Here is a 27,181-nt window from a genome sequence, read left to right as displayed (position 1 = left end):
CAAATCCTTGTCTAGCCGCTGTGGTTACTCTTGGTTGGTGTGAGCAGAAGAAAGCGGAGAACCTTGAACTGCTTGCCCGGTCGCTCGACTAAACTTTCTATAACCCATCTTGCTTTATTTCTTACAACACATTTCAGAAAACATGTCCTGGAACAGCTATGTGGATCGTATAATAAAATCCGGTTTGTGCAAGGACGCAGCCATCGTTGGGTGCAGAGACAAAAAATATACCTGGGCATGCCATGGACCTGACTTCAAAGAAATAACGGTTAGTATGTTTTACAATTGCTAAACTGCTATTTAGTCCCGCGTGCGAAGATAAGTGTACGCGGTCGGACGTGTGCTTTCATGTGGAGGCCGGGTGGGACCGCATGGTGTCTTGCCCTCAGCCTCCCTGTGAGGAAAAACCTCGTTTGAATGGAACAGCCGAGGTCCGTTTTGAACAGGCATGAACGAGCCTCGACTGTCGACGTGACCGCCGCGAATTTCGAGGGAAACGCGACCGGGCTAGCTCGGTCAATGCGAGGCGTCCACCACGACGAGTGTGGAACCGCGTGCTGTGGATTCGGAAAGAAACGTGACTTGCGAAATGCCCTATCGGGGATTTCCTGGCTTCGAGTCGCTCGGCAATGTAAAGTCGATTCGCCGCTGATCTAAACTAAGCGAATGCAAAGTTTTCTAATGTTCTCGCACTGCCTTTCCGCCCAACCCTAAACCTTCAACTCCTGCTCGGGTTATTCGGCCTAAAATCAAATAGTATGCACTGCGGAAATACCCTTTTGATGTTTATAAGACATAGGATTTAAACCTCGTTCAACTAGTTTTCCCTAAACTTTCATGAAAAATGAATCGCACTGAGCTAGTGGATTGTTTTGTTAAGCCCACAATCTTAAACTAACCTGAAATCAGCACTTAAATAAATGACGCGTATTTCCACCTTTAGGGTGTGGGACTGTTCGGGGTCCACATTTATTCAATTAGCTTTAACTAGATAAAAGCTGGGTAGTGGAGAAGTGCCCTGTTTTTTGTCGAATTATGATGGGACTTTGGAGCCTCTCGCGAGCTAAACTGAGGCGAGGGCTCGGTCGAATTTCTACTTCCTGGATGCCGACAGCATGTGCTCAGACGTGCCTCCCAAATGACTGCACTTCTACTTGTAGACTAGACTTGGGGTAGGGCGAGGCCCTTTGGCTACAGTCAAGACCTGTTGCTTGCATGTAAACTGATTGGCTGGCTTTGATGGCAAAACACATCCAATCCAGTCCTTTTGTTTAGGACATTTTTATGAACCAACACTTAAAAAAACAACATTTAAACATAACATCCAAACTTGAGTAAAACCTACACGAGCCTTTCGTTTAGAGCAGGGGTGATGGACACCGTGGCTCTTTGCTTATGTATTGTATATATACTATGTGGCCATTGAGCCACATGACTCTTTGCTTATCATATATTGTATATACTATGGCTCTTTGCCTCGGTTCGTGTTTCCCTAATTTCTATTCTCTTAAAACAACTCCCATGTATCAGGGCTCATTAAAACAAATACATTATATTTTATATTTGAAGCTAAACTAGCTTTCAAATCACACACTGACTTGATGAAAAACGTATTTTTAATAGCGTTTGTGTTTTTTTTTTAAATCATCTATTGATCTGGAATAATGATTGTGACTTGTGTTCTCTTGCAGGCTGCACAAATTGACACTTTGTTGAGTCGTGATCGTACGGATGTGTTAATCAATGGGGTGACGCTAGGTGCTTACAAGTGCTCAGTAATCAGAGATGGGAATGAAAATGAAGAATGCTGGATCATGGACCTCCGGACAAAAAATAGTGATTGTGGTACCACGGTCAACTTAAGTATAGGCAAAACGTTGCAAGGTGAGTACCGTTAAAATTGTGTCCTGAATGGAAGTTTGTCATACGGTCATTTGACGTGCTACCGAACTTAATGTCCTATTAGACTTATAAGGGATACCTGCTACGATTTGTGATACAAGGCGTTCACTAATTATATTTCAATATGACTATACAACAGTGCGATATATGGCTTTGCAAATCAATCTAAGATATTCTAAGTTATCTTACAACTTTAGTGAAAAGCAATGTTTTATTCTGGTGCAGTTGTCGACATTCTGTCAAACTTGTCTTCCTTAAGAGACTAAGAGTATTCCAGTGCTATGTTTTTGAAAATAAATCAACACACACTCCTATTATTGCCACATTCTTGTAAAGAAACAAGTCTTTAACTTCTTGCTGCCATAGATGCATTTTATTTTAATTGTAATGGCTGGATTTGAGCGCCATCGACAGCACAGTATCCAATTCGTTTTGGTTCTCCCACTCAAAAAGAATTCCAGTCAATGGCAGAAAGAGCTAATGAAGCCCATTCTTGTGGTTGGGCCCTGTTGCTCAGCATTATTGAAGAGTAACTTCTTTTAAATGGATACATTCTCACCTTCCTTAAACATGAGTTTGAAAACTTGAGCTATAGCTGTGCTATTTTAGTGTTAAACTGTAATGGCACAGCCTTTGCCAAAACTAATTTAAATACAAAAACAGTAGTTCTGTGAGCGCATGCGGGTGTGCCTGTCTACATAATGAATTTTGTTTTCTTTGTGCTCACCAGCATTGGTTATTGCTGTGGGCAATGATGGTATTGGCGGAGGACTGCTGAACCCAATAGTACACAAAATGGTCAAATACCTGCAGGACAACAACTTTTAAGGTGTCCCGTGCCATCCAGCCCACCTAGCTGTCTTCCTACCGACCACCCTGCAGCATTTCAGTTTGTCCTAGTTCAGATCTTTTCTTGCCCAAAACCAAATCTGCCCTTGAAGTTGATCCATGGCCAAGATGAGCGGACGACGCAAGACGCCGTCCGACAAAGACCAGCAACAAAGAAAAAAAGCCAAAACATTTTGTTGACGTGAGAGCGGCCAATGTTTTTATTTTTAATTTTTATTTGGAGTGCTTAAGCAGTCCCTTGCCACAACTTCCTGCTTTCCCAACAATTTGCTCAAGGAAAGTGTGTGTTCATCTCTCCACTGTCTTAGCAAATGCATCCCTCCCTTCAGGAAAAAGTCCTTACTGTCAACAGAACACTTGACTTTTCTCTTCTCCGATTTGGGCATGCGCAAACCTGGCAATTAGTAATAGTTTGGCTCAGTTAACAAAGGTGAATATGTCTTGCTCTTAAGCGCTAAACACATCAAAGGACATTCCACTGATGTTTTTTTTTTAAAATTTATTGCAAAACCAACTGTCATTTTGTACCAAGAGAGGCCACAATTTCATCTGATGAGGAATATCTCAACTTTCCAATCAATGGTGTATATTATTGCTGCTTGTACCCCTTCCTGTCATCTTCCCCCAGTTAGGACCAAGTGCAGTAAAAACTCGGGTGCCGATATTAAGATGTAAAATGTGTGGGGAAACGGCAAGCAAGTTAGGTGGTGGTAGGTGACCGTTTAACAATTTTTTTTTTTTCTGTTCTTGTTCTGATGCTGAACAGAATTTTGAAAACATTGCTCCATTAACATCTTACTGTGGAACTTATTGCCTTTTGATCGTCTGCTGAGGTGAGCACCTACAATTGTAACGTCCATTTGATCAAGTAGTGACACTGTTTGGGAGACGGGTTTGGTCGGAACCAACGGGTACTGTTTCATTGGATCCTGTGCCATAATGTTCGAGGGCTATTTCTTTTGTATAAAAGATTTCACCCCCCCCCCCCCCCCCCGGGAAAGGTTACTTGTTTAGCTTCAATTTCACTGTTCATGTTCTTCGTCCTAATCAAATCTGTTTTCAAGTTCCCCTTGCTGATACCTGTTCTCATGTTTGTTTTCTTGTATCTGGGATAGTCTGTCACTGCATTGAATTTCATATGCACACAACCAAGAATGCCATATATTGATGTATCACCTTGTTTACAGACAGATCAAAATAAATTTATTCCAACCAGAAAAATGTTTCTTGTTCTGTCATCGTTGTCGTGCCTCAAATACGTGTCAGTTTTTGCAGCTGGGTCCTTTTGCAAAAAATAAAAAATAATAAACTAATTTGGTCTAAGAATAGACTAATGACACTAGTATTACTAGTCTGCACTAAAACATTCAATAGTGATACGGCCTGTACTGAATAACGCTACAATAATAAAGATGGCACTTTTATTGTGAAAACAAATCTAAAAAACAATTTAAAGATCTGAATTTCTTTTGACAGATCATGAAAATATTTAACTTATTTCCTGCCATTGACAATAATACATATGTAGATGTCTAATTCCCTTCCAGCTGGCAGGATTGGCTGCAAATTCTCATTTTTCGGTGTCGTCTACGGGTGCTCCACTTCCAATTCATTAGGACTGGCAAAGTTAGTAGAAAATTGCTGTTAACCCTCTCAATAAAATCGGACGTCTAGTTCCGTTAACGGCAGCCATTGAGTTCAAAGAGTGTCCAATAGAGTTCTACTTTATTTTACATGACTTTTTCACAAACTCAGCCAGAAAACGTGGAGCATATAGAAGGTGCATTAGCATGTATAAAATAAAAGCAAAATTGTTAATGACGGAATGAACGTTTCTACATATGATTTGTTTATTTATACAGTGCACATCTGTAGGAGTGTGTCTTGCATTTTTGATCCCCATAAATCTGCCAAGTTCTATCGTGAGGTGAAAAATGAACTTCTCCAAATGTGCCTTTTACCAACTTGCAATAAAATGTACATTTTGAACATGTGGGAAAAGAATATTAAAGTAAGCGGCACGTTCGGCTGGGATTGGGGGCGGGGTCAAGCTTGAAGCAGGTCCCGATCGCAGACTTCCGGGCCGGACTGACGCATCTGGACTTCCACGTTCACCTCCTCGCCGTCGCTGCTGTCGTTCAGCTCGTCGTTCAGCTCGTCGTCCTCGTACTCTGAGGACTCCTCGTCCCCATGTCGCCCGGAGCGGGACGCCGCTGACATGGTGCCGAAGGAGTGGGCGCTGGTGGTGGCCAGCGAGCGTAGCAGCGGGGTGCTCTCGGATGCATCGTCGTTTTCTTCGGCCCCGCTCTCCTCTGAGTCGGAGTCGTCCTGTGAAGGGACCACCTTCTGCTTGCACACTGGGCAGGTCTTCTTGGTTTTGGTCAGCCAGGGGTCCACACACTTGCTGTGGTAAGCTGTTGGGGACACCAGCTCTTTAATTGTTAGGTGAGCTACGATTAGAACTATAGCCGCGAACGATGCTTGAGATTATAGTTTGCGTCTGCACGATGTGTCAAAGTAACCACGCATGTTGCCCACCAACACACCCACTCCAACGACGGCCAATCATATATCAAAGATCATTCAATTTGGATCCGGTCAGCTGCACATTCATGAGAATATGCATGTCTACAGAAGACGCCCACAAATAAAATGAGATTATATACCAAACTATAATGTCATTAACGCATACCGTGAGAACATGGCAGCACCCGGAGTTTGTCTCCTTCTTCATACTCGTCCAGACAGATAGCGCACACATCATATATGTCCCCTGCGAAAAAAAAAAAAAACAATATTTTTTGGATTTTGTAAATTCGAATAAATACATAACCCATATGGTGTTTTATTTCATATATAGCCCTGAGGAAAATAAATAATTTGGTCATTGATTTCACATTCTTCAGGTATACAGTGAAGACCTGTTTATCTTTGTTGACATTCATTCATCTTCCCATCCTCAAAAGGATTGCAGGGGTTGCTGGAGCCTACCCCAGCTGTCGTGGACCCAAAGGTAGACTATACCCTAGACTGGTCACCAGTCAGTCGCAGGGCACACAAAGAGACAGAGGACAATGCTCACAACCAATCAAACCATCACCTGCGGGAATCGAGCCCATGCCTTTTTGCAATGAAGTCAAGCGAGTGAACCTCTACACTACATGGTGCACTATGTTAACATGTTTTGTGAAAATCATACAACTCTTAAAAAAAAAAAAAAAAAAATATATATATATATATATATATATATATATATATATATATATATATATATATATATATATATATATATATATATATATTTGTAAATATATATTAACTAAGGTTGGTATTTTAATGGATACATTGTATTTATTCATTCATTTTCTGAACCGCTTATCCTCACAACCACAACCCGATTGAATTGGTTGGCAACCAATCGCAGGGCACGGAGTCCGACAACCATTCATGTTCAGGCATACCTACAAACAATTTATAGTGTTCCACTTGCCTAAAATGAATATTTTTGAGATGTGGGAGGAAACCGGAGTACCCGTAAAAAAAAAAAATTAAAAAAAAAAACAATGCAACCTCTGTGGAGAACTTGCAAACTCCACATGGGGAGAACCCACATGGGATCGAACCTTCTACCCCAAAAACTGCGGTCGACGCACTAAAAAAAAAAAAAAAAAATGAAAGAACGTTTGGTGTACAGATAGCATTGCACAATGAAAATATAACTCACTATGATGAATTTTTAAAATGCAAGACAAATATGGAAAGATCATTTCAAAATGCCAAGATTTCTATGTGAGTGCCCTGGCGTGAGTTGTGGCTCAAAGCAGATGCTGTATGATCAACACTAATGGATTGCGCACAATTCGACCATTTTCAGGCATTCACAATTTTAAAATGCCTTTTCCAAACAAGTCCCAGCATCCAAGCCAGTCCAAAGAAGTGAGTTAAAGAATTTAGAACAGACTCCCTGTCCAAATTCCACAGTTTCTTCCTGCTTTGAGGGAGGGCGGACTCTTATGAGCTACTGTGTTTACGTAAGCTCTAAGTGAACATGTTTTCCTCTGCCGCTGACGCCAAGACCGAATGTGGCCTTATATGGACGCCCAGTCATATTCACCGGCACCATCTGCTTCTTCCTCCACCCCCTTCCTCATTTTGTCTCCACTGTCAGCAACTTCAATTTCATGGCAAAGTTTTCACTTCATGTGTTTCGAATGAGTGCTAAACTATGGCGTGGTGTCAACTATTATTGTTTTTTTTGTTCGTCTAAACATGTTTGCATAACAATAAATGGCATCTGAAAGGCAACAGTAAGATTCCACACTCGTAAATCATCCATGCGATGGTTTCGGTGCTTGGGTAGGCGTTGCTGTTTTGTTTAGCAACATTGTTTCTTTGAGATCAATTCCGAAACCTTTTATAGGGGACTTATTTCACGTAATGGCTGCCAATGACATCGCTTAGAGGTCCATTCCATTTGTTGCGTGCTCTCTCTCTCTGCCAAAAACATGAGCATTCACAGACGCTTGTCAAAAATAAAAAAAAAAGGAAGTGTAAACATTGTGTTAAAAGTTTCGGACGATGTAGTGGTTCGTTCGCCTCGCATCAGTGCGGGCAACGTGGGATCGATACCCACCCTGTGTGCCCTGCGACTGACTGGCGACCATCTTAGGGTGTCGTCTGTCTTTCGTGGATTTCCCCTAGGACAGACTCCAGACCTCCGGGACCATAAAAAAGCTTTCAGATGTCTTGCTTTTCATAATTTTGTCTACATTTTTGATTGCACCTTGCAAAGTTCTGTCTGAAGCCAAATATTTTCATCCTTTTGACACAAATTTGAATCGGGAAGACGATACATTGTACTGATGTTTTTTAGATTATAACAATAATATGAGAAATGTGTGGGTTAAGGGTGGAAAAATGGCCTGAAATGTTTGACAAACACGCTCAATGCCTCGGAGTTCAGAACCCTGTATTCACTTTTTCAACAAGGGATTTTTTTTCTCTCTTTTGTAAACAGAACTAGCCAAAAACAAATACAGCAAGTTGACATTCAGTGAACCTACCCCGGCTTCTTTCTTAAACTTGACAAACTGGTCTGATGCCTTTTTTTGGACTGTGAAAGAATTATTCAGCCAGTAATGTAACACTAGCCGCGCATTTGACATTTTCCTTCTTCAATAGCATGGATGTTAATGTGAATTATTTTTTTAAAAGCCTCTTGAGATTATTGTGTTTTAACATGAAAAGCTCTTAGCCTATTTGGCAGGCGCTACACGACCATAACACCCAAGACAAACAGACTCAAGGACAGTTTCTTCCCAAGAGCCGTCAACCATAGTTCTGCACCTAGGAGGACCTAATCAAGACTTATCTTGCACTTCCAATAAAAATCCATAAGCTGCTAATCACTTTAGTCACTTTTGTACCTACTTATTTATGAGACCACTTATTCATGTTGACTACTTATCTATGTAGAGTACTTATTTATGTTGTTGACTACTTATTTATTTATTATTAATGTATTATTATTATTTATAGACAATTTGTTTGTTTGTTGTTGTTATTTGCGTACTTCAAGGTGAAGCTTTAAATCTCATTATATTTGTATCATGACAATAAAAGCATTCAATTTAATCTCAAGAGGCCTTTTGACAACAAACAACTTTCCCTTCATTATTGAACCCAGACTACTAAAAAGGACTCTTGATACATCCCATCTCAGTGGCCTCCTTTATTATTATTATTATTATAATTATTAAATTTATTCATCAGTACATTTTCCATCATCATTCTCACCTTCCAAGGAGGCACCCTGTCCTACTGAACTTCTGTTGAGCGGTGTTAAGTGTGCTAGGAAGATAATCAGCCAAAAGTGTGCAGCCTGTCACTGAACAAAAGAGCGGCTCTGTTTTCGGCCTTCAAAAACTTCAGCTATTTTCCTCTCTCCAAATGTGTGAGTATAGGAAGATAGAGATAGAGGTCAGTGTTAAAATATGTGACGTAAGCTTGAAATTGATGGGGGTTGTCGTCAGAAACCTGGTTGACAACAAAACTGGGTAGGGATGATGCAACACTCCGCAATCACATGGGACCAAAGACGTTGACACGGCAGAGTGATGTGATGACAGGCAGGGCAGCTGCCGTTGCATAATCCTGGGTACTGACAAAGATCCTATGTCTCACACTGCTATTGTGCACCAATTACACAAGCACCATAGATTTTTTAGTGCATACCATCTTTGGAAGGTACACCTTCGTTGGAAATTGGACATTGGCCATTTTCACTCAATTGACCCTGGGAGTGTTTTTGAACCTCTAGAAGGGTCATAATGTAAAGTGGGACACCCACATTCCAAAAGCCTAATCGCGATAGTCACATGGAATGCGTATCCAATCCAACGATTTGAAATCACAAGCATTAGACACTAAATGTGCTTTAGCGTGTACAGTTCAAAGTATTGCTTTATGAATGGTTATCATATGCCTTAGAAACCTTTTTTTCAATGCACATAACATTGAACATACTAAAATAGCCAAAACTACTACTTCCAGTAGATGAAAAAATACAATCCCTTCGTAGTAGAGTCAAGTTAGAAATGAAATGGAACTATAATGCAAAATACTACTTTTGTCTTTCCCTTCACCCAAGCATGAACACCTCCGGCAACTCGTCATTTATTTACACTTCAAATCAGTAAAACCAGTTTGGCATTGGTGTACTTGGTCATACATTAGCCATCGTATACACTACACTCTACTTAATGTCATAGTTGAATGGAGTACAAGTGAAAAATCTTCACAAAATGTAACCAATGGGAAAAGGATTAGTATTACCTTTTTTGTACTTGTGGATTGGAAGTTTCTTCAACTGATCTTTGCGTAGGCGGCTCCTACGTGCCCTGTGCCGATCTTGAACAAACTTTGTGATCTTGGAACATAAGAAAAATGTCCCGTTACTAAATACCACGCCGCTTCAGTAGCACTACACATAAATAAATAGCAGTTCATTGTAGAGTCATTGGATCCATTGGAGTTTTATTCTAACAAGGCACTTACCATGAAAACAACAATGAGGATGAGGCATATTCCAACTATGATGAGGAAGGGGATCAAGTAATACTCAAGTGGCAGGCTGAAATCAGGCATTAGGACCACACGGCCCCTAAAAAAAGTCAAGTCACGAATTAAAAATGGAAAGATGATTTACACCAGCCGTTAATAAGCCCCCCCCCGCATATGTACTATATTTAACATCAATGTACCCTTTGTCAAATAGGTATTCTTCTTTTAGAGAGTTTCCTGTCTCTTCGCTGACAAACACAGATGGAATATCGATCATTTTCATCACGTCCACTAGAAACAGAAAATGCAAAGAGAAAACGGAACTTGATTTCTGTTCAATATGCGGCAATCAGTGTTGATTCTATTAAAGCATCATGCAAAAAAACAAGTGGGGAGCAAAGCATGGCTTTTTACAAACTGGCCCAAGTGTGAAAATGTGTGTCCTCATTGCACTTTCCTCTTGGATTCTTATTTCCGATGTTTCATTTTGGCAAATATAAGGTAAAGTTGAGAATAGCCAATTGGGACCATGCTGGACCAAACTGGGTGGGTATAAAGGGCTTTCCACCTTTGTCAAGTGAATTGCTTAACAAATATGTTTGCCCTGAAATACTGTATGTCTGCAAAGCGTCAAATGTGAGCAATGTCAAGACAAAAGTAACTCATTATGAAGACAAATGTGACCAATAATGATGCTGTTGCCAAAACTTGCACACAATGTGGGAAAACATAGAGAAAATTGTATTCAACTTTGTCATTCTTGGCTTCTTTTCATTTAACTGCACATAAAATTGAAGCAATGACTTGAGCTTCTGTATCTGAAAGTACCAGAGGCTTTTATCAAGTGTGAAAGGAGAGATAGTTAAATATAGTATGACTCCACAAAGGTACAAGAAGGAACATGCTCAGCAGATAAGCAAGAGCATGTTCTCCACATTACTATGATAATTCATGACTTGACAATACCGCTTCAAGTGAGGACGAGGGACAGATACGCTCATAGTGACTAAAGTGGGCTGTGCTGAACTGCTGCAGGGTATTGCAGCATTCCGAGAAAACATCTCAGAACTTGAGTAGGATTCCTTATTTGTACTATTCATGGGGTTGGTAAGCAGAAAGATGTGGAGGATGGTGCATACTCATACACAGGGCAAAGGAAAGGAAGTGCTAGTACACTTACGATCATTGGAACTCATGCTGATCAAGTCATCAGAGTCCACATTGTGGACAATGGCTGCCTTGAACCCAGCTTTCTGTGCATTGAGGACCTGGGGGGGAAAAAATCCCATTTAGTTGATTCATTCACATTTTTTTTTTAAACAGAGAGCTTCATTTTTGTCACGCTAGAGCAAGGGTCATCATCTGCGGTCATCGAAGGCACTAAATTAATCATCGGGAGTGTTATCAGACATCTGGGCAGATTCCTGATGAGTTGATCATTTGATTACAGTGAGTTTGAGGAGGGAAACATGGAAAACAGATTACATAGCTAACCTCGAGGACTAGAGTTGGTGGACCCTGAGTAGAGCCTTATTGCAAAATAGATACACAGTTGTTTTTTTTTTTTAATTCTAAAAATTCTCTTGTCAACAGCTAATTGTTACCAACCAAAATAATCCCTACAGTCAGTTAGTTCAGTGTTTTTCAACCTTTTTTGAGCCACGGCACATTTTTTACATTGGAAAAATTTGTGGCACACCACTAACCAAAAATTTTACAAAATGACACTCTGTATAGTATATTTACTACAGCACGGACACTGGACTATTAATAAATGTTAATTTTAAAAAAAAAAGGATATTGGATAATTTCTCACGGCACACCTGACGATCTCTCACGGCACACTAGTGTGCCACGGCACAGTGGTTGAAAATCACTGAGTTAGTTGATATGTTTAGGGTGATTAATAGGCTGCCAATTGCAAGTGGTCACGGAAGGTGGTGAACTTAAAGCTAACCAAGTACGGTATATTGCTGAGAATTAGGAAGTATTTCATGTAGAAAAAAGTAATGCACAAACTATACGTATAGTGATGCAGTTAGCCCATTCCCCAAGAGTCTGTACAAGAACCAACATGTTTGTTTCACACACACCCTAGGCCCAGAACACTCTCCATGACAATAATGATCAACATGCCCATACACGTCTACACACAACACATTCGATAAATAAACTAATGCTTTGCTTACACAAATGCACTGTACAGTTGCTCACCAAATGTTCACAATGGTTGTGCATTCCAAACAATGTGAGTTTTAAAATATAAAGCCAGTTGTTGCAATAACTGCTGCATCATGCATGTGTAGGAAACCAAATGAATGGAACTGTAAATAGCATCTCTCCCATCTGTGGGGCTATGATGCAGGACAGAAGTAGTCGTATCCTGTTCAGCTATTGTTGTAGTGATCTTCTGACAGCAGATGTTGAGAAGGAAATAGGATATGACAAAATAATCTTGGAGTTATTTGTGTTGTTGCATTTCCAAAAAGAGAGTGAGGCAACCTTACAATTGACTTTTTTTTTTACAACCAAATCGGTCAAAAAAATGTCCAGCTGTGCATCTTAATTCCCAACACATGGCAAACCAATAAAAGGCATATTGTTTTAGTGATGCAAAGTAGGATATTTTGTAGCTCATAATTTATACTAATTATCTTCTAGCTGCTGTTTGCTCTACAATGGATTGGTATTTTTGAAAATGAATGCCAGTTTGATTTTCTTAATGAAAAAAAAACAGACCCAGAGATATTATAATGTACTTGTTGTTACAAGATGAAAGGGGAATAATATCTTGTTAATTTATAGGTGTAATTTAAAGTGAGTTACATTGGAACATGTCCCCATTCACACATACAGAGAAACTGAAGATTTTATTTTCCCAAGAATTTCGTCAAACAAAACTAACGTGGTGATATACATGGTTGTCATCCAGCATTAATGATAAGCTTCTATTTCTTATACCAAGACTAGTACAATTTCTACAAAGCTGAGGCTGGAAATCTTTCAGAGAGGATTTGACTAGGGTCTTTATACAAAATTACTACAGTAATGTAAGAAAATCCATTTAAACCTGTGACGGGCCAATTGTGTACGTGTGTGTATGTGCGCGAAGACATTCACAGATGCTTAGGCAGAATAGCTCTGTGTTTTGTCTGTGCCGTGTCATTATAATTCTACCAGCGTGCACACATACGTGAAGCCGTGTGTATGGCAGTTGTGCCAATGTGACTGCAAGTGTTGGGCTATGAAGGTGTATTGTTTGAGTGTATGAATAGCCACTGTGTGATGCCTAGATGAGGCGTTATTCTATATGTGTGAGCATGTGTGTTTTGATAAGGAGAGCTAGCTATCTGCAAACCCAGAGGCTTTGGGTAATTTTATCATTTGCATTAGATTGAATTACCATTCATGAGACACTAAAAGATAACGGTCATCTGCATACTTTGCTTTGTTTCGCTAAGAAGAATTCAGCCTCTGCAAAGATGTGAACATTTGATACATTCCTGAGACAAAAGGGGTGGGGCCCAGAAGGAGAGCAGAAGTGAGCGAACAAGAAAATGAGAAGTGGAAGTTTACAGAGGGGAAGAAAACTGTGTTTGTGAGACTAGGAATACACATTTCTGCAATGCTTCGCTTTCATATAGTTACTATATATCATTGTCTCAAGTAAGCACGCATAAAAATGGCAAGTTATTTCTAACCACTGATAAGAACACATAGTAACATACCTTACAAGGTTCAACTGAATACCACAGTTTAACCTTACAGTGATTTGTTGGTACTTTAATGGACGGAACGTTTTTCTTATATCCACTTTGTATTTAAGACAAACTAAAGACAGACATTATGCTAATGAAATAAAAAAGCTGAACTAATTTTGAAATAGCAAAGGCAGTGACGAGACCCTTGGATTAAGCACAGAATGTCTTGAAACAAGTGAAGGTATAAGCTATAAAGTTAAGGACTGGATCATATTCGTATAGTTCAGGGGTAGAGAACCTATGGCTCGAAGCCATATGTGGCTCTTTTGATGGGTGTATATGGCTCTCCGCCTTCTTAAATCATAATTTTTCTTTATTAGACTCTTCTGCATGCATTATCTAATTGATACTCATTGATTAGCAACAGTAAAATAATGTTCTTAAAATAATTCAATTTTTTTTACTTTCAAAGTGGTGAAATGAATAATAAATGTTCACATTTTCATGTATTTTTACTTTTAAATTCTGAGTATGGCTCTAAAGGAATAATGTTTGAAAATATGAATTGTTTATGGCTCTCTTCATCAAAAAGGTTCACAAACCTTGGTATAGTTTAATGGGATCTTGCATGTGCCTCTTAAAAGTATTTAGAAAAAGCCATTTTTGAAATCTTTCCAATGTAATGTCTTGCAAAATGCTATGCTATGTGGCACAAGTTGGAACAAGCCAGTTCATTCAGTTGAAACATGCTCAAGGCTCCCATTAATTGTCTTTACGTGAACCCGGACCGTGGCAATCAATGAACCTGATGACTTCTATTACTTTGACTCATGGTGAAAGACATTTAACTCAAGCCACTACAGTGCACATGCCATCAGTGTGTTTTGCAGGTTCTTCTGGTTTAACATGTGCTAAGTGTGTAATTATACATACATTCATTATTCAAATTTGTGAGTGAGAGACTATTTGGTTCAAGACCCACCTCTCATCATTGAAATGACTGTCCATTGTGTTAAAACTTCACAACTTGGTTGCAGCTTTCCATGATTGTTTTTCAACAGGTGTTATATAGTATGTCAGAAATGGAATGTCTGAGAAAATGGATGTTCGTGTACTGGTTAAGAAAGTAATTCAAATTCTATAACCTCCAATCTGGAAAAGGAGAAAAAAAATGTCACGCCTAAAATCCTTGAATTGCTAATTTTTTTTTTAAAAAAAAAAGGTCACAACATTCTTGACATTTGTTTCAGTAAAGTAGCTTTTTTTTTTTTTTTTAGCTTTATAAGGCACTCATTGAACTGAGTGGCTTCTATTAATCAAGGTAAATGAGTATATTTGGAAACCATCATGTGATAAAATATAATATTTTAAAAACATAAACATCAAAACTAGAAGAGTGAAGGGGGTGGGGTGTTACCTACTTAGAGTAACCGTTTTTCTGCTTTTCTAAAGCAACACGTGTGGAAATAGACCATAGATGGCTTCATCCATCATTACCACATGAGAACCCGGTGTGTGTTTGTGTGTCAATGATGACCGCAGATTACTCCTCTCACAACACAATCATCTCCTCCTTTTGTCCTTGATGTAGTAAAGCAGCTAAAGCAGTCCGCTTCATGCACTGGTTTTTCTTATGCAATTTTCTATTCTTTCCCCTTATCCTTTGTCACTCTAGCATCCCATAGTTTTGTTTACAAAAACCCATAGGTGCAACCGTATAGACAAGACATGGGCAAACTACAGCCCGCGGGCCACATTTGGCCCGTCGACGTTGTCCAAATGTTTTTTTTTTTCAAGATGGCGCCATCACGTGGAAGCCAGTGGCAGTAGCTGTGTCCACTCTTATTTGTTTTTCGTGTTTTACAGCCCCTCTACCTCTTTTTAAATTACATTTTAATATTTCTTAATACATTCCTTTTTACTTTACTTTATACTTCATACTTTTTACTTTAATGATGAGTGATGAGTATGTTAATACTTTTTTTTCTGTTTATGTTTTATATGGACTGTTAACGGATGCAGTTTTTTATATGTATCGTATCTTGTGCTGACCCGGCCCATCTGCCAGATTTTTAAAGTTTGCCCAACCCTGGTATAGACTATTTTCTACTGTCCAGATCTGTTGATAGTTTTGTAAACTTGAGTTTTGGTTACATCTGTCGCAGTAAAAAATGTAAATCCTCTAAACACGTTTAATGGCTGTTAATTATTTGTGGCTTGAATGATATATTTTCAATTCGCTGCACCCAAAGCGACTCTTGAGGACAGGTTTGCCCACCCTTTCTCTAAACGATATTCCATTACATTGTTTTGCTCCGAACCATCCACCTCCCAATATCCATTCTCTCCTTCAGTTTCACAAGAATTTCGCCAAGGTTTTTTTTAGTTCCAAGGTCCAGGCAAATGATTAGATAAAGGGTTCAATATAACTGCAAATTCCAAGGAGGACTCCAGTTCACTGGTAATCATGCATAACTGTTTTTTTTTTTTATTTTACTATTTGAAATGATTGTTTTGTTCGCGGCATAACCATAGAGCCCAATTCCTTTTTTTTTTTTTTACACTTGTCTGTAGGGGGTGGATTGGATCCATAATCATATTAGGTGTCGAAAGAGATAATTCGTTTATCAGATGTGGCAATACATATTGCATAACCAGTTGAACTCTGCGACTTGAATGTGCACATTTGGTAGGCCTGATTCTAACTGACTAAATAAATGTGTACCGTATTTTCCGGACTATAACTTGCGCTTTTTTTAAAAGTTTGGCTGGGATTGAGACTAATACTCAAGTATGACTTGTGTATATATATATATATATTTTATTTTCTGACCACTGACAGCCAATGTGGTTCCTTTAGCTTATAGTCATCTGAATAACTGTTATTTTAACTGATGCATATTTAGCCTGTTGCCTGTTTTAATATTATTGCCTTAATCTGTGTTTTGTAAAATGAAAAAAGGCCCTCCCAAAAATGTGACTTATACTCCAGTGCAACTTAAAAAAAATGTTTCTTCTTCATTCCGTATTCTTTGGCTGGTGCGACTTATCATTTGAAAAATACAGTAATTTAATATATATCATTGATGTCTTGATAATACTTCTAATAATAGACATAAATTCGATAATAGCCTTTAATAAAAATGCAAAATAATACTGTTCTGTAAAATTCATTCTCAGTTCAACAGTTAAGTGAATTTATACCAACGAGCTTGTTATTACTGGATGTTCTAATGTGTAAAAGCACAGAATACATGAAGTGGAAATTGCTATTTACAGAAACAGTACCCGTGACTCTAGGGAACACACTGTGCTGTATTTTGCCATAACACATTGCAAGACAAGTCAACAGCTAGAAGAATCAGGAGGGAAACACATTTACAAGTCATACATCCAGTCATCCTTAGTCATAAGACTGAGTGAGCAAGCGGGTGCAGGGTGCTAGATCATCACTTTAATAAAAGCTAAATGTGTATGTGTTTGTTAGTGTCTATTGCTCTGGGGATTTGAAGTCAGCGCAGCAGAAACAGACTTTGCTTTCCTACAAAATGATTAGGTCTACTCACAACCAGATTAGAGTGGTTTTTGAAATTTGTCCCTATAGGCCACACCTTTGTCAACCAAAGACTTTCAGAGATATTTGATCTGCCGATGGAAAAAAAAAAAACTGGAGAGGAAGTTACACTGCCACTCCCAAAAGATATGCAGAAGTACATTTGTTTTGCCCTGCAGACACCATTTCAATGAATAGTTGTGTCCTGTTGAAACTTGCTCTTTTTAGAGATCATTGTATAATTGCTTACTTTTTGAGCTTTATGAATAACCTTATAAGGCCAAATGTATGTAAAGGGGAGTTTAAATCATTTTAATTTGCTGTCAATCACTATTTAGTGGTTTGGGCTATAAAAGGGTTCATTCTAAATAGATAATAAAGAACCATGAATGAAGATATGGAAGCCAAACCACCCTCTGATTATCTGATTTGTCATGACCATTGTCCTTTTCATAATTTCAGCACTAAGGTGATATCACAAGTGTGGACCACATAATTTGTTTTCAAAGGATAACGTTTTTTTTTTTTTAAATTTTAAGTCAGTGTTTACTTAGTTACAGTACCAAAAGAAACCTATGATGAGTAGCAAACATGAAACAAAAAAAGTAGAACAAGAATTAAATAAGTAAATGTTAGCTTATCTGGTCATTACAAGTTTGTCATTTTGATTGTTTTAAATTCCTTTTTAGACGCATAACCAAACAAACTGGTTCTTCAATGAATTGATCAATTCAAGTAGATAAGAAAGTCAGTTTTAACGCACTTAGTGTCATTGATCAATATGGGTTTTGCTGACTTTATTTGCAAGTGCAAAAAAATGATGACCAAGCCCAACAAACTTGTTTCGAAATGTCTGGCCTCAACTCTTCATACCACATAACTTGAACATTATGTCCTCACGTGTATAGACACGAACATGCGTTACTGAGACAGTCAATCTGAAAAGGATCTGACAATGAAGGAAGGAAAAAGGGGGCCAATGAGAAAGAGCGTAGTGGGGTAGGTGGTATATGGTTTCCTGTTCAACCCACATCTCTTTCAGGTCAGCTAAGGTACTGTATGTGGGGAAAGCTATATGAGTCTGATACATGCATATAAAAAAAACACAAACTAATGACAATATACTGGATACAGTGTAAGAAAACTTTAGATACACTTGATGCTTTTCAAGATTTTCCTATATAAATCACTTGCTGTATGGATCAGAAAATTCACTTAAATATACCTTGGAGTAGACCACGGATGGGCAAACTACGGCCTGCGGGCCACATCCGGCCCGCGGGGCGTTTTAATCCGGCCCGCCGACATTGTCCAAATATTTTTTTTCTTCCCCAAGATGGCGCCATCACGCGGAAGCCAGTGGCAGTAACTCAGTCCACTCTTATTTGTTTTTTTTGTGTGTTTTACAGCCCCTCTATCTTTTTTTTAAATCACATTTTAATATTTCTTGATACATACTTTTTTACTTTACTTTGTACTGTATACTTTTTACTTGATGAGTATGTTAATACTTTAGTCCTATTTTTCTGTTTATGTTTCATATGTACTGTTAACGGATGCACTTTTTTAGTTGTATCGTATCTTGCGCTGACCCAGCCCATCTGTCAAATTTTTAAAGTCAATGTGGCCCCCGGGCCCAAAAGTTTACCCACCCCTGGAGTAGACAAACAGTAATATTATTTCCTATCAAATTACAAATTCCACCTTTACACAAATCCAGACCACCATTAAGGTCATATGTTACAACAAATGGTCTGACATCACACGGAAATGTATCTTACAAACTGAGCAACATACATGAAGTGAAATGTTATCATATTCCAACCCGTTTGCGGTGCGTCTTGGTTGTGGAAATATTTTAGGAATGTGAGGACATTTGAGCTAAACCCTGACTTCCAAATACCTGGGTGTGTGTGCATGTTTGTTAATGTCTAGTCTGTGGGGAGATTTGCCAGGACTTGATTAAATGGTTTCAAGCAATAAATGTCCTCACAGGCAAAAGGCAACACAAACTGTGTGTGTGTGTGGTTATGATGCAAGGCCTTATAAGGTCATTTAAAAAGAACGAAGGAGTAAAATGGGCAGAACGGACGGCTTTAACTGTCAGAAATACCCAAGTGTCAAAAATAAAGTGAAGTTATGAATAAATGGCTAAGAGGGAGGGTGAAGCTCATCCAAAAAAGAAAGTATAATTGAAGAGTAGACAATATAGACCAACAATACAATACCCTTCTACTTTGCGTCTGTAGAATTCACTATATTCAAATAAGATGTGATGCAAATTATGTCTGGTCATTTTGCCATCACTGTGATTGCACCTGCGTATTTGCGTCAAATGATTTTCTCCATTTAAAGTTTAGACCTGTCATCTAAGGTATAGTATGAATAAAATATTGAAACTGAGCACTTCCACATAAACACATTCAACTTGTATTTACAATGTGTATCTTTACCAACTGTTTTGGGAATGTGGTTTATATTAAGCACACATTTTAATGTTCTGTAATCAAGGTTCAGCATGTATTTGGGTTCATAAGACAGCAAAAGGCACCTATGGATATATGCTGGCTTGAGATATATTAACCACTTCCTGTTCTTGCGCTCCTTTTAGACAAGCTAAACCTCAAATGTTGAGTAGTGACAAGCAGAATAACATAACTGTTAAGTAACTTCTTTTTTTTTAAACACTCAACACAAAGCGTTTCTGCAGTTGTAATAATAATTATTCAGGTGCCATTTAAGTGTTATTGTGTGATTGAAAAAGGCAAAAAAATATAGTGGGAGATACATTAGCTTGAGTACAAGTTTAATTGTTTTCTATGACCAAGCTTGTTACTCTGTTTACTTGTATATCAAATCAGTCATTCATGGGTTCAAGACCCTATAAAAACAAAAAAATGTTTCGTCCAAGATCCTATAAAACCAAAAAAACAACAACAAAAATGTACTAGAGAAAATCTCAATTGAATGTGTAATTTTAAAGGCCAAAATGAAAAGAATAATAAGATGGGGCACTTCTAAGTTAAGGTATCACTGTATTCAAAGCTGCACATATTACATACATGCACTAGAAGTAGTACCTTAATATCAAAGTTGCAGTCAAAGCGTTTGATGAGGACAATGAAGGCACCCGTCAAGTTGTCCCTTGGCGGAGACTCGATGGGCTCGCATGCATTTGCTGGTCGTGCACCAATCAGGAAACCCTGCAGGGTTCGATGACATCATTAATGAGCATATTAAAAAATGCAGGGTTGTAGATGACCACAATATATTATACCAGACACAGGGTTATATTGACCGTGATAGAGCTGCTACAGTTAATATATTAAAATATGACATTGTGGTTATAGTTGTTGTTGTTGTTTTTTTTTTTAACCTAGTAATTAGAAAAGTTTGGAGTTTAAATCTTGGCTCGGGTGTTGCTAGGTAAAGTAAACATGTTCTCTCTATTCACATTCTGGCTCTTTTGTGTGTTCTCTCCATTACAACTCCCTCCCACATTTCAAACATTCATGCCAGGTGTATTGAAGACTGTCAATTGTCCAAATGTAAGCATGACCGGATGTTTTTCTACCTTTGATGGATGACCTCTGGCATAGAGTCAGCTAGGGTAAACTCACTCTGACCCAATAAGGATGATATGTGTGTGATAAGCGATATGAAAATGAATGAATGGAGGAAGTTCCTCTTCAAATGAATGAGGATCTGACCCGACTAAAGAAAAAGTCCCTATAGCAAACTAAAGCAGAAGTGTCAATTGGTCTGAAATGTTTAGCTTACTTAACATTAAGAATCGAGTGAAATGCCCATTTCTGATTTTTCAATTCCGATTTTTTAGTGTGCAGTCATTAATGTGCGAAAGAATGAATGCATGAATGTCATTTGTCACAGTGTTTACTAAAGTAAGATTTCCATTGTTATGCTTTCATAGCATGGTTGAATATTTTATCCTGCACTTGTTCCATTGCTTGTTTGTGTCTGCGTTTTGTTTTGTCAAACATTAATGACGTATTTCACTTGTTGATGATGCACAGGTCGCAGTCATGTGGCGTTCCTATTACAGAAATATAAATAGAAATTGCTCTATTCACACTGCATGAAAAGAAACAATTAATTTTAAAAGATTAATTTAAAAAAAAGAGCTAAGGGCCCTAAGTGAAAGAAAAAGACAGGACAAAATAGCCAAAAAACAAGTAACTTCCATAGGTTATCTCCCATAGATATTGGGTCAGAAGATCTGAAAGGCTTGGAGGGGCCAGAGGAGGCGGCTTGGGCATTGAGTTAGGATGCCCTCCCTATAGAGGAAGTCCCGGTGTAATGCCTTGAGATCCTACTGGAAGATCCGAATTAACTCACTGAGTAAAAGGATGTCTGGGGTTCCATGCCGAAGCTGTTATTCACACAACCAGATCTCTGATAAAAAAAGGAAAGAAGCTGGTTGGCCCAGCTGGATGGATATTAAAGAATTCTAACCGGTTGAGATCAAATCTCTAATGACTTCCTCCACACTAGAAGTCTGGGTCAATGTCTCAGGCTAGTTTCCAACACACTATTAAGTGTCTCGTGAGGTGCAGAACAAGAGAGAAGAGTGTAAGGAGAAATTAGAGCAATAAAACAAGAGCCTGCCAGAATAATGTAAGGAAATTGAACCAGTATACAAAAATACCAATGACACAAGTATAAGGGTGCGTCTAACTATTTATAGTCTTATAGAAACCTGACCAAAGCAAGCAAAAGACTGGTTTCATATGTGCACGTCTGTGTATCATAAGCGCCTCAAAGGGCGTCAGATGCTGTTTCAACAGGAAATGTGGGCAAGTCAAGCACCATTTGAGATAAAAAAATTTTTTAAAGTAGATCATCAGCATTTCCTCTCGCTTCCTCACAAGGCAAGTGAGCAAGACTACACTAACACACTCACACCAAAGCTATCTTTACACAAATCTATTACGATACCAAGTTAGTTTTGCATAAATTGAGCATAGGTGTAAAGTGCATATCAAACAGAGGATGTGAGTAATTACCAAGAACCATGGTCACATGACACCATAACCCTTAGCTACTTCCTCCACTGGAGCTCCCAAGTGTCACTTTGCTATTTTGCTCTACTGACTGTGGAAATTGTGGTAAGGGTGCCCTCTGTATGCCAAATATGGATTTACAGTAAGGGGAAACCTTTGCCCTTTGTTGGCCAAATAGGGTTATGGGATCTGTTGCTCAGAGAAGGAAGGGGGCAGTGCATTATGTGTTTCAACACTTTGTTGCTGGTAAACTTGAGAAAAAAATAATGAAAACTGACAAGACGGCTGTCTGGCATGACATGTAGAACTTTTACTACCAATTATACCAAATTTAAATTGATTGAAACGTCTTCTTAGATCGAATCCAGGGAAAGTTCAACATGGCTTTATACAGTCTTGTCATTTAAGAAAAGGGAAAACCTTTAGAATGAAAAGAAAATCCAAATTGGACGCATTTTAATTCATGAAATGTTGAATATGAAGTACAGAAGTATAATAGCATTAGTTTGGAAAGTTGAACAAATTGTACTGCTAAAAATGCCTTGAAAATGTTAATTCATTGGCTTTTGCTGAATAAAAATTAATATAAAGACCTGACAAGTGCTGCATACTCCCAACTAGAAATTTGAAGGTGAAATTATGATGTCAGGTTACCTGTAAAATCACACAGATGCAAGGGATATTCCTCCTTTTGCAAAATTCTGCATAAAATGTGGAAAGGCTTTTTTGTCCTAAAAAAAAAACTAAAGCTAAAATAAAAATAGTAACTATGCAGAATTGCATTACATGTTTTGATGGTCAGGTTTTGTCTTGGAAACGTGGGAATATACACAGAAACATTTGTACAAGTGAAAACAGAAAAGGCTTTGTTTCAATGCCTGCTGCCCAGTCTTGTGTTGCCTTGTGATGCAAGAGACCATGCTGCTGTTTTTCATTATGAAATTAAAAATCTATCAATTTAAAAAACAAAAATATAATATAAAACATTAATATGTCTTTTCAATTCATTCATTGCTCATCCAGTGCAGTTTAATCTAAAGACTACCCATATAAACATTATAGTGGTTGATTACACATGAGTTGGCAATGGTTATACTGGTTAACCACATTGGCAAAAGGGTTTTATGATCTATGTTAATATATTAAAAAATACAGATTTAACAATAGTACGGATTAAATTATAGTTCCCATTAGTATTTGTATTTAAATGTTTTATATTGTATCATTTTAATGGGCTGTGTTTGATGCATAACAATGTAATGTAGTATAGAATAGGTGTCAAAGTGGCGGCCTCGGGCCAAATCTGGCCCGCCACATAATTTTGTATGGCCCGGGAAAGTCAATCATGAGTGCTGACTTTCTGTTTTAGGATCAAAATCAAAGGAAGAGCATAGATGTATATTAAATTAGCTGTTTTTCACCCCTTTAAATCAATAATTGTCATTTTTAATCATTTTTTCTGTGTTTTTAAGTTAAAAATAATCTAAAATTATATTAAAAAGCTAAAAATAAAGATTGTTTTAGATCTATAAAAAAATGAATATTCCGGGCTTTTAACCCTGTTCTTTTTATCCATTTATATAAAATAAAAATCTAAATATTATATCTAAAATGGTCTGGCCCTCATAAAATCGAGTTGACGTTAAAGCGGCCTGCGAACCAATAAGAGTCTGACACCCTTGGTATAGAATATAAGAAAAGGTACTTTTAGACTCACCTTCAATCCATCGCTAGGCAGTCGGTAGCCAAATCGTGAAGGGAGATCGTCAAAATTCTTAGTTTTGTTGTCAAATGAGTACTGAAAGGTGCCAAAAGGGAAGAATTAGCTATTTAGGACACTAATGTAATGTAGACATGTAATCCTTACAAAAAACTACAGATAAATCATTTTAGGCTCCATTTGCATTGCCAGTGCACCTGCGCCTGCTTGGTGTAAACTCCTCTCTTTTCTAGTGTTCATATTCATTGCTAATAAATGAGCAAAATTGAACAGTTACCCTATAGCTGTAGTTCCTACCGTTGCCTCGAAGTGTTGGGCCTTGAACAAGCATCACTTGTTACATTAAACTTTATGCATCCTCTTAATACAGGCACAGTTTATCTGAAATGATTTTTAGGTTTCAGGACATGTTCAAGTCACTAAAAAGCTATCATCAGTTATTTCTTGATAGCTACTCTTTCACTTCTATTGTGAAAATATTTTACTAACCTATCCATTGCTAAGATTATGTACACATCTTTGTTTTGTGCACAAAGATGGTACCATATTTCAAGGGAGTGAGAGGGTTCACTGTTATTGGCAGCCATTGAAGTAGTAAGCACTCACATACTGTGTAACCAGTCCTCTTGCAAATACTAGCAAGATTGCACCCGTCCACAAAAAGAGAGCACTTTAACTGTAGTCTAATGTGAGGCCTTGCATCGAGATTGACTTACAGCGGAAATGTCGGCCTCAACGGGTAGCAGGTTGAGGAAAGCAAAGAGTTGGACGGTGAAGATTGTGTAGATTTGCGTCGCCGACAACATAAGCATTCCCAAGGACAGCAGCATCTTGGCATCACGCTGCAACGCTCAGCTGCCAAACCGCTCACTCATGAACATGCACTGTGTGATATACTACAGCATCCGTTGTTGTCAGAGCTGAAAAACACACAATTTAAAGTTTAGGAAAACAAATGGGGTAGACCATTACTAACTAATAAGTCACTTCTTTACATTACATTAAGTGTGGTTATTAATCAGTTGTGTGAAAGAAAAAATGACAAAATATTTACATCTTTTTGATTTCTACACATACAAATAACCTGTGCATCCACCAATATTATTATATAGTAAATATTTTTTTTTTTGGTTTTGTTATTATTTGTTTTTTGTTTTTCTTTTGTTTTCTTTGTTTTTAATGAACATTAGTCAAGTGTTTGGTTTTGAGAGAGTTCACCTCTTAAAAAATTAATTGCCATAGACCTTTTAAACTTTATAGAATTTAAAGTACAAGTAACGAGTTAAAGATTAAAAGATTCCATGGTTCCAAGTATGTATGTCAAACTCTGTGTATAATTTTAGATCATATTAATAGAGCCAAGGCTACTCCACCCAGTTGACCCAGTGGCTACTTTCAAAGTGCTGAGAATCAACTGTAAACCACCAGATTTATACAAACTGACTCTTTTTAATGAAACAATAAGATGTGCATTCTTTGTTTTCCTATTGAGAACTTTGTTTCAGACTAAAACCATCATTAAATATTGTGAAATTCACGCCGATTTGAGCACAGTAATTGAAAAACATTTCAGTTTGGGGAGGTCAAATCCAAAAAGTATAATATAATATACAGCCCAAAAATATATACATTCATTTTCAGAACAGCTAAAAACCCTCACAAGGGTCGCAGGGGTGCTGGAGCCTATTCCAGCTAACTATGTACACCAGGCGGGGGACACTCTGAATTGGTGGCGAGCCAATCTCAGCAAAAATATGCAATACAAATCTAAATTTGATGTAAAAAAATCGAAATTAATACTTGTAATGTACAGTTTGCCTAATATTTGAATTACATATTTAGCTTTTTTTTTTTTAGGAAAAACATACAAATTTCCATACAACAAAAATTAAATGTTTGCTATAGTTGACATTGAAACATTTTACACTTCTTTCATGCCAAAAATATTTTATGGAGGCCGTCTTGCCTGAATTATTAATTATCTTTGACAACTGGTTCATTGAACAATTGAATTATGTAATTTTCATTTGTTGATCATTTGGAATGTTTGCTTCATCAACATTTGTGTGACATAGGGTATCAAAAGAACAAATATTTAATATTATCTGCGGAGAACAAAAGTAGTTGAACTGCTTCTATAGAAATTAATGTTGGATTCATTTGACCAAAATGTCATAGCTCATTTGAAATTATGAGAATTAGGCCTTAAAGCAAATCCTAATAGGAAAGCCATTTTTGCAATAGATAGTATTTATAAACTATGTCATTAACACTGATACACAAATCAATGTAAGCAGTCTTGGGTAGCGTTTAACATATTTTTGCATTTATACATGTTGAAATTGGAAATAAAAGGGAACTGAAATTTCTATCACATGACAGCTATGGGTAGATTACATAAAAAAATCAAGTGACTTGCAATCAATTATAACCATAATGAAATGTAACTTTAAAAAAATCAAATCAGAACATGAGGTTTTGATGATGATGCTGAATAAATCTCAGATGCCTATTAAAAAAAACGCACTGCAAATGACCATATATGGAATGACAATCAGTGAAAAAAAATAGATAATAAATCGTTGCCTTTTTTTGTGCTGGGATACGTATAAATAAATGTCAGAAGACGCGTTAGACGTGTCATTGCATGGAAAATAACTGCGTTCTTTAATTCTAGCCCCAGCTAGAAGGGTGCTAACCCAGCTAAGCTAGAAGGGAGTCTTTACCTCGATTTTCAGCGATGTTTATCTTATCCTATTTAAGTTCCATCGGAGGACATCGCAAGATCTCGCTTTGAGTCACGCGAAAGATCGACATCGATTGGGGTTGCGCCTCATCCAGTTCGAACGCTGGACTCGAACCGCAAAACCCCAGTCCGCTATTTTTTCGGTTATTGTGAAAGTACTAACCTCCGCCACACGAGCGCGCCGACACAAAGCTCTGATTGGCTAAAATCTATGTCATTCATGTTTTTTTCCCGGGAACGACCCCAGACGTAAACACTTTGTACACGTGACGACAGGGAAAAACATTTTGAGCTGCGACCACATCCAAAGTGTGACTTTATAACATACACGTTATTAGATCCCTAATTTTTATGTTTCAATAATTCATTCACTCCCACCTCTGACCAGAAAGCACATTCCATGCCACTGAAAATGCAATACTATACTACTTGGCAGTTGCTAGGTTTTCAACCTTTCATTATAAAACTATTATTATCATTATTATTATTTTTTAGTATTAGTAGTAATAGTAGTAGTAATAGTAGTAGTTGTTGTGGTCGTATTAGTAGTAGTAGTAGTTGTAGTAGTATGTAGTAGTAGTAGTAGTAGTTGTAGTAGTATGTAGTAGTAGTAGTAGTAGTTGTAGT

The 27,181-nt window shown here is 37.8% G+C and overlaps 2 protein-coding genes across 2 annotated transcripts; one reads left to right on the top strand and one right to left on the bottom strand.

The window, feature by feature from the left end:
* LOC144196424 (profilin-2-like) lies at nucleotides 1-3,972 on the top strand. Its single transcript, XM_077716592.1, has 3 exons — nucleotides 1-268; nucleotides 1,692-1,884; nucleotides 2,633-3,972. Exons 1-3 carry the CDS (start codon nucleotides 143-145, stop codon nucleotides 2,728-2,730), a joined length of 417 nt encoding a protein of 138 aa, XP_077572718.1. The 5' UTR covers nucleotides 1-142; the 3' UTR covers nucleotides 2,731-3,972.
* Nucleotides 2,949-26,724, bottom strand: rnf13 (ring finger protein 13). The gene is made up of 10 exons (XM_077716591.1): nucleotides 26,535-26,724; nucleotides 24,525-24,728; nucleotides 23,806-23,886; nucleotides 20,148-20,270; nucleotides 10,994-11,081; nucleotides 10,014-10,104; nucleotides 9,808-9,913; nucleotides 9,586-9,679; nucleotides 5,444-5,524; nucleotides 2,949-5,165 (listed from the first exon to the last, which is right to left on the bottom strand). The coding sequence occupies exons 2-10, from the start codon at nucleotides 24,636-24,638 to the stop codon at nucleotides 4,798-4,800; spliced, it is 1,146 nt and encodes a 381-aa protein (XP_077572717.1). The 5' UTR covers nucleotides 24,639-24,728; nucleotides 26,535-26,724; the 3' UTR covers nucleotides 2,949-4,797.
* Nucleotides 26,725-27,181: the final 457 nt, after the last annotated feature.

Source organism: Stigmatopora nigra, chromosome 5 (genome assembly GCF_051989575.1).
Source record: "Stigmatopora nigra isolate UIUO_SnigA chromosome 5, RoL_Snig_1.1, whole genome shotgun sequence".
NCBI classification, from domain to species: domain Eukaryota; kingdom Metazoa; phylum Chordata; class Actinopteri; order Syngnathiformes; family Syngnathidae; genus Stigmatopora; species Stigmatopora nigra.
This window is presented reverse-complemented; position numbering and strand designations above follow the sequence as displayed.

What these genes read in the sequence shown, in the direction of transcription:
- LOC144196424 (XM_077716592.1), top strand. Translation starts at nt 143, where the DNA reads ATGTCCTGGAACAGCTATGTGGATCGTATAATAAAATCCGGTTTGTGC. An exon ending in CTGACTTCAAAGAAATAACG is followed by an intron (nt 269 to 1,691) that starts GTTAGTATGTTT and finishes GTTCTCTTGCAG; the next exon opens with GCTGCACAAATTGACACTTT. An exon ending in TATAGGCAAAACGTTGCAAG is followed by an intron (nt 1,885 to 2,632) that starts GTGAGTACCGTT and finishes TGTGCTCACCAG; the next exon opens with CATTGGTTATTGCTGTGGGC.
- rnf13 (XM_077716591.1), bottom strand. Translation starts at nt 24,638, where the DNA reads ATGCTGCTGTCCTTGGGAATGCTTATGTTGTCGGCGACGCAAATCTAC. An exon ending in TGCCTAGCGATGGATTGAAG is followed by an intron (nt 20,271 to 23,805) that starts GTGAGTCTAAAA and finishes CGAACCCTGCAG; the next exon opens with GGTTTCCTGATTGGTGCACG. An exon ending in GGTGCTGCCATGTTCTCACG is followed by an intron (nt 5,166 to 5,443) that starts GTATGCGTTAAT and finishes TGTCCCCAACAG; the next exon opens with CTTACCACAGCAAGTGTGTG.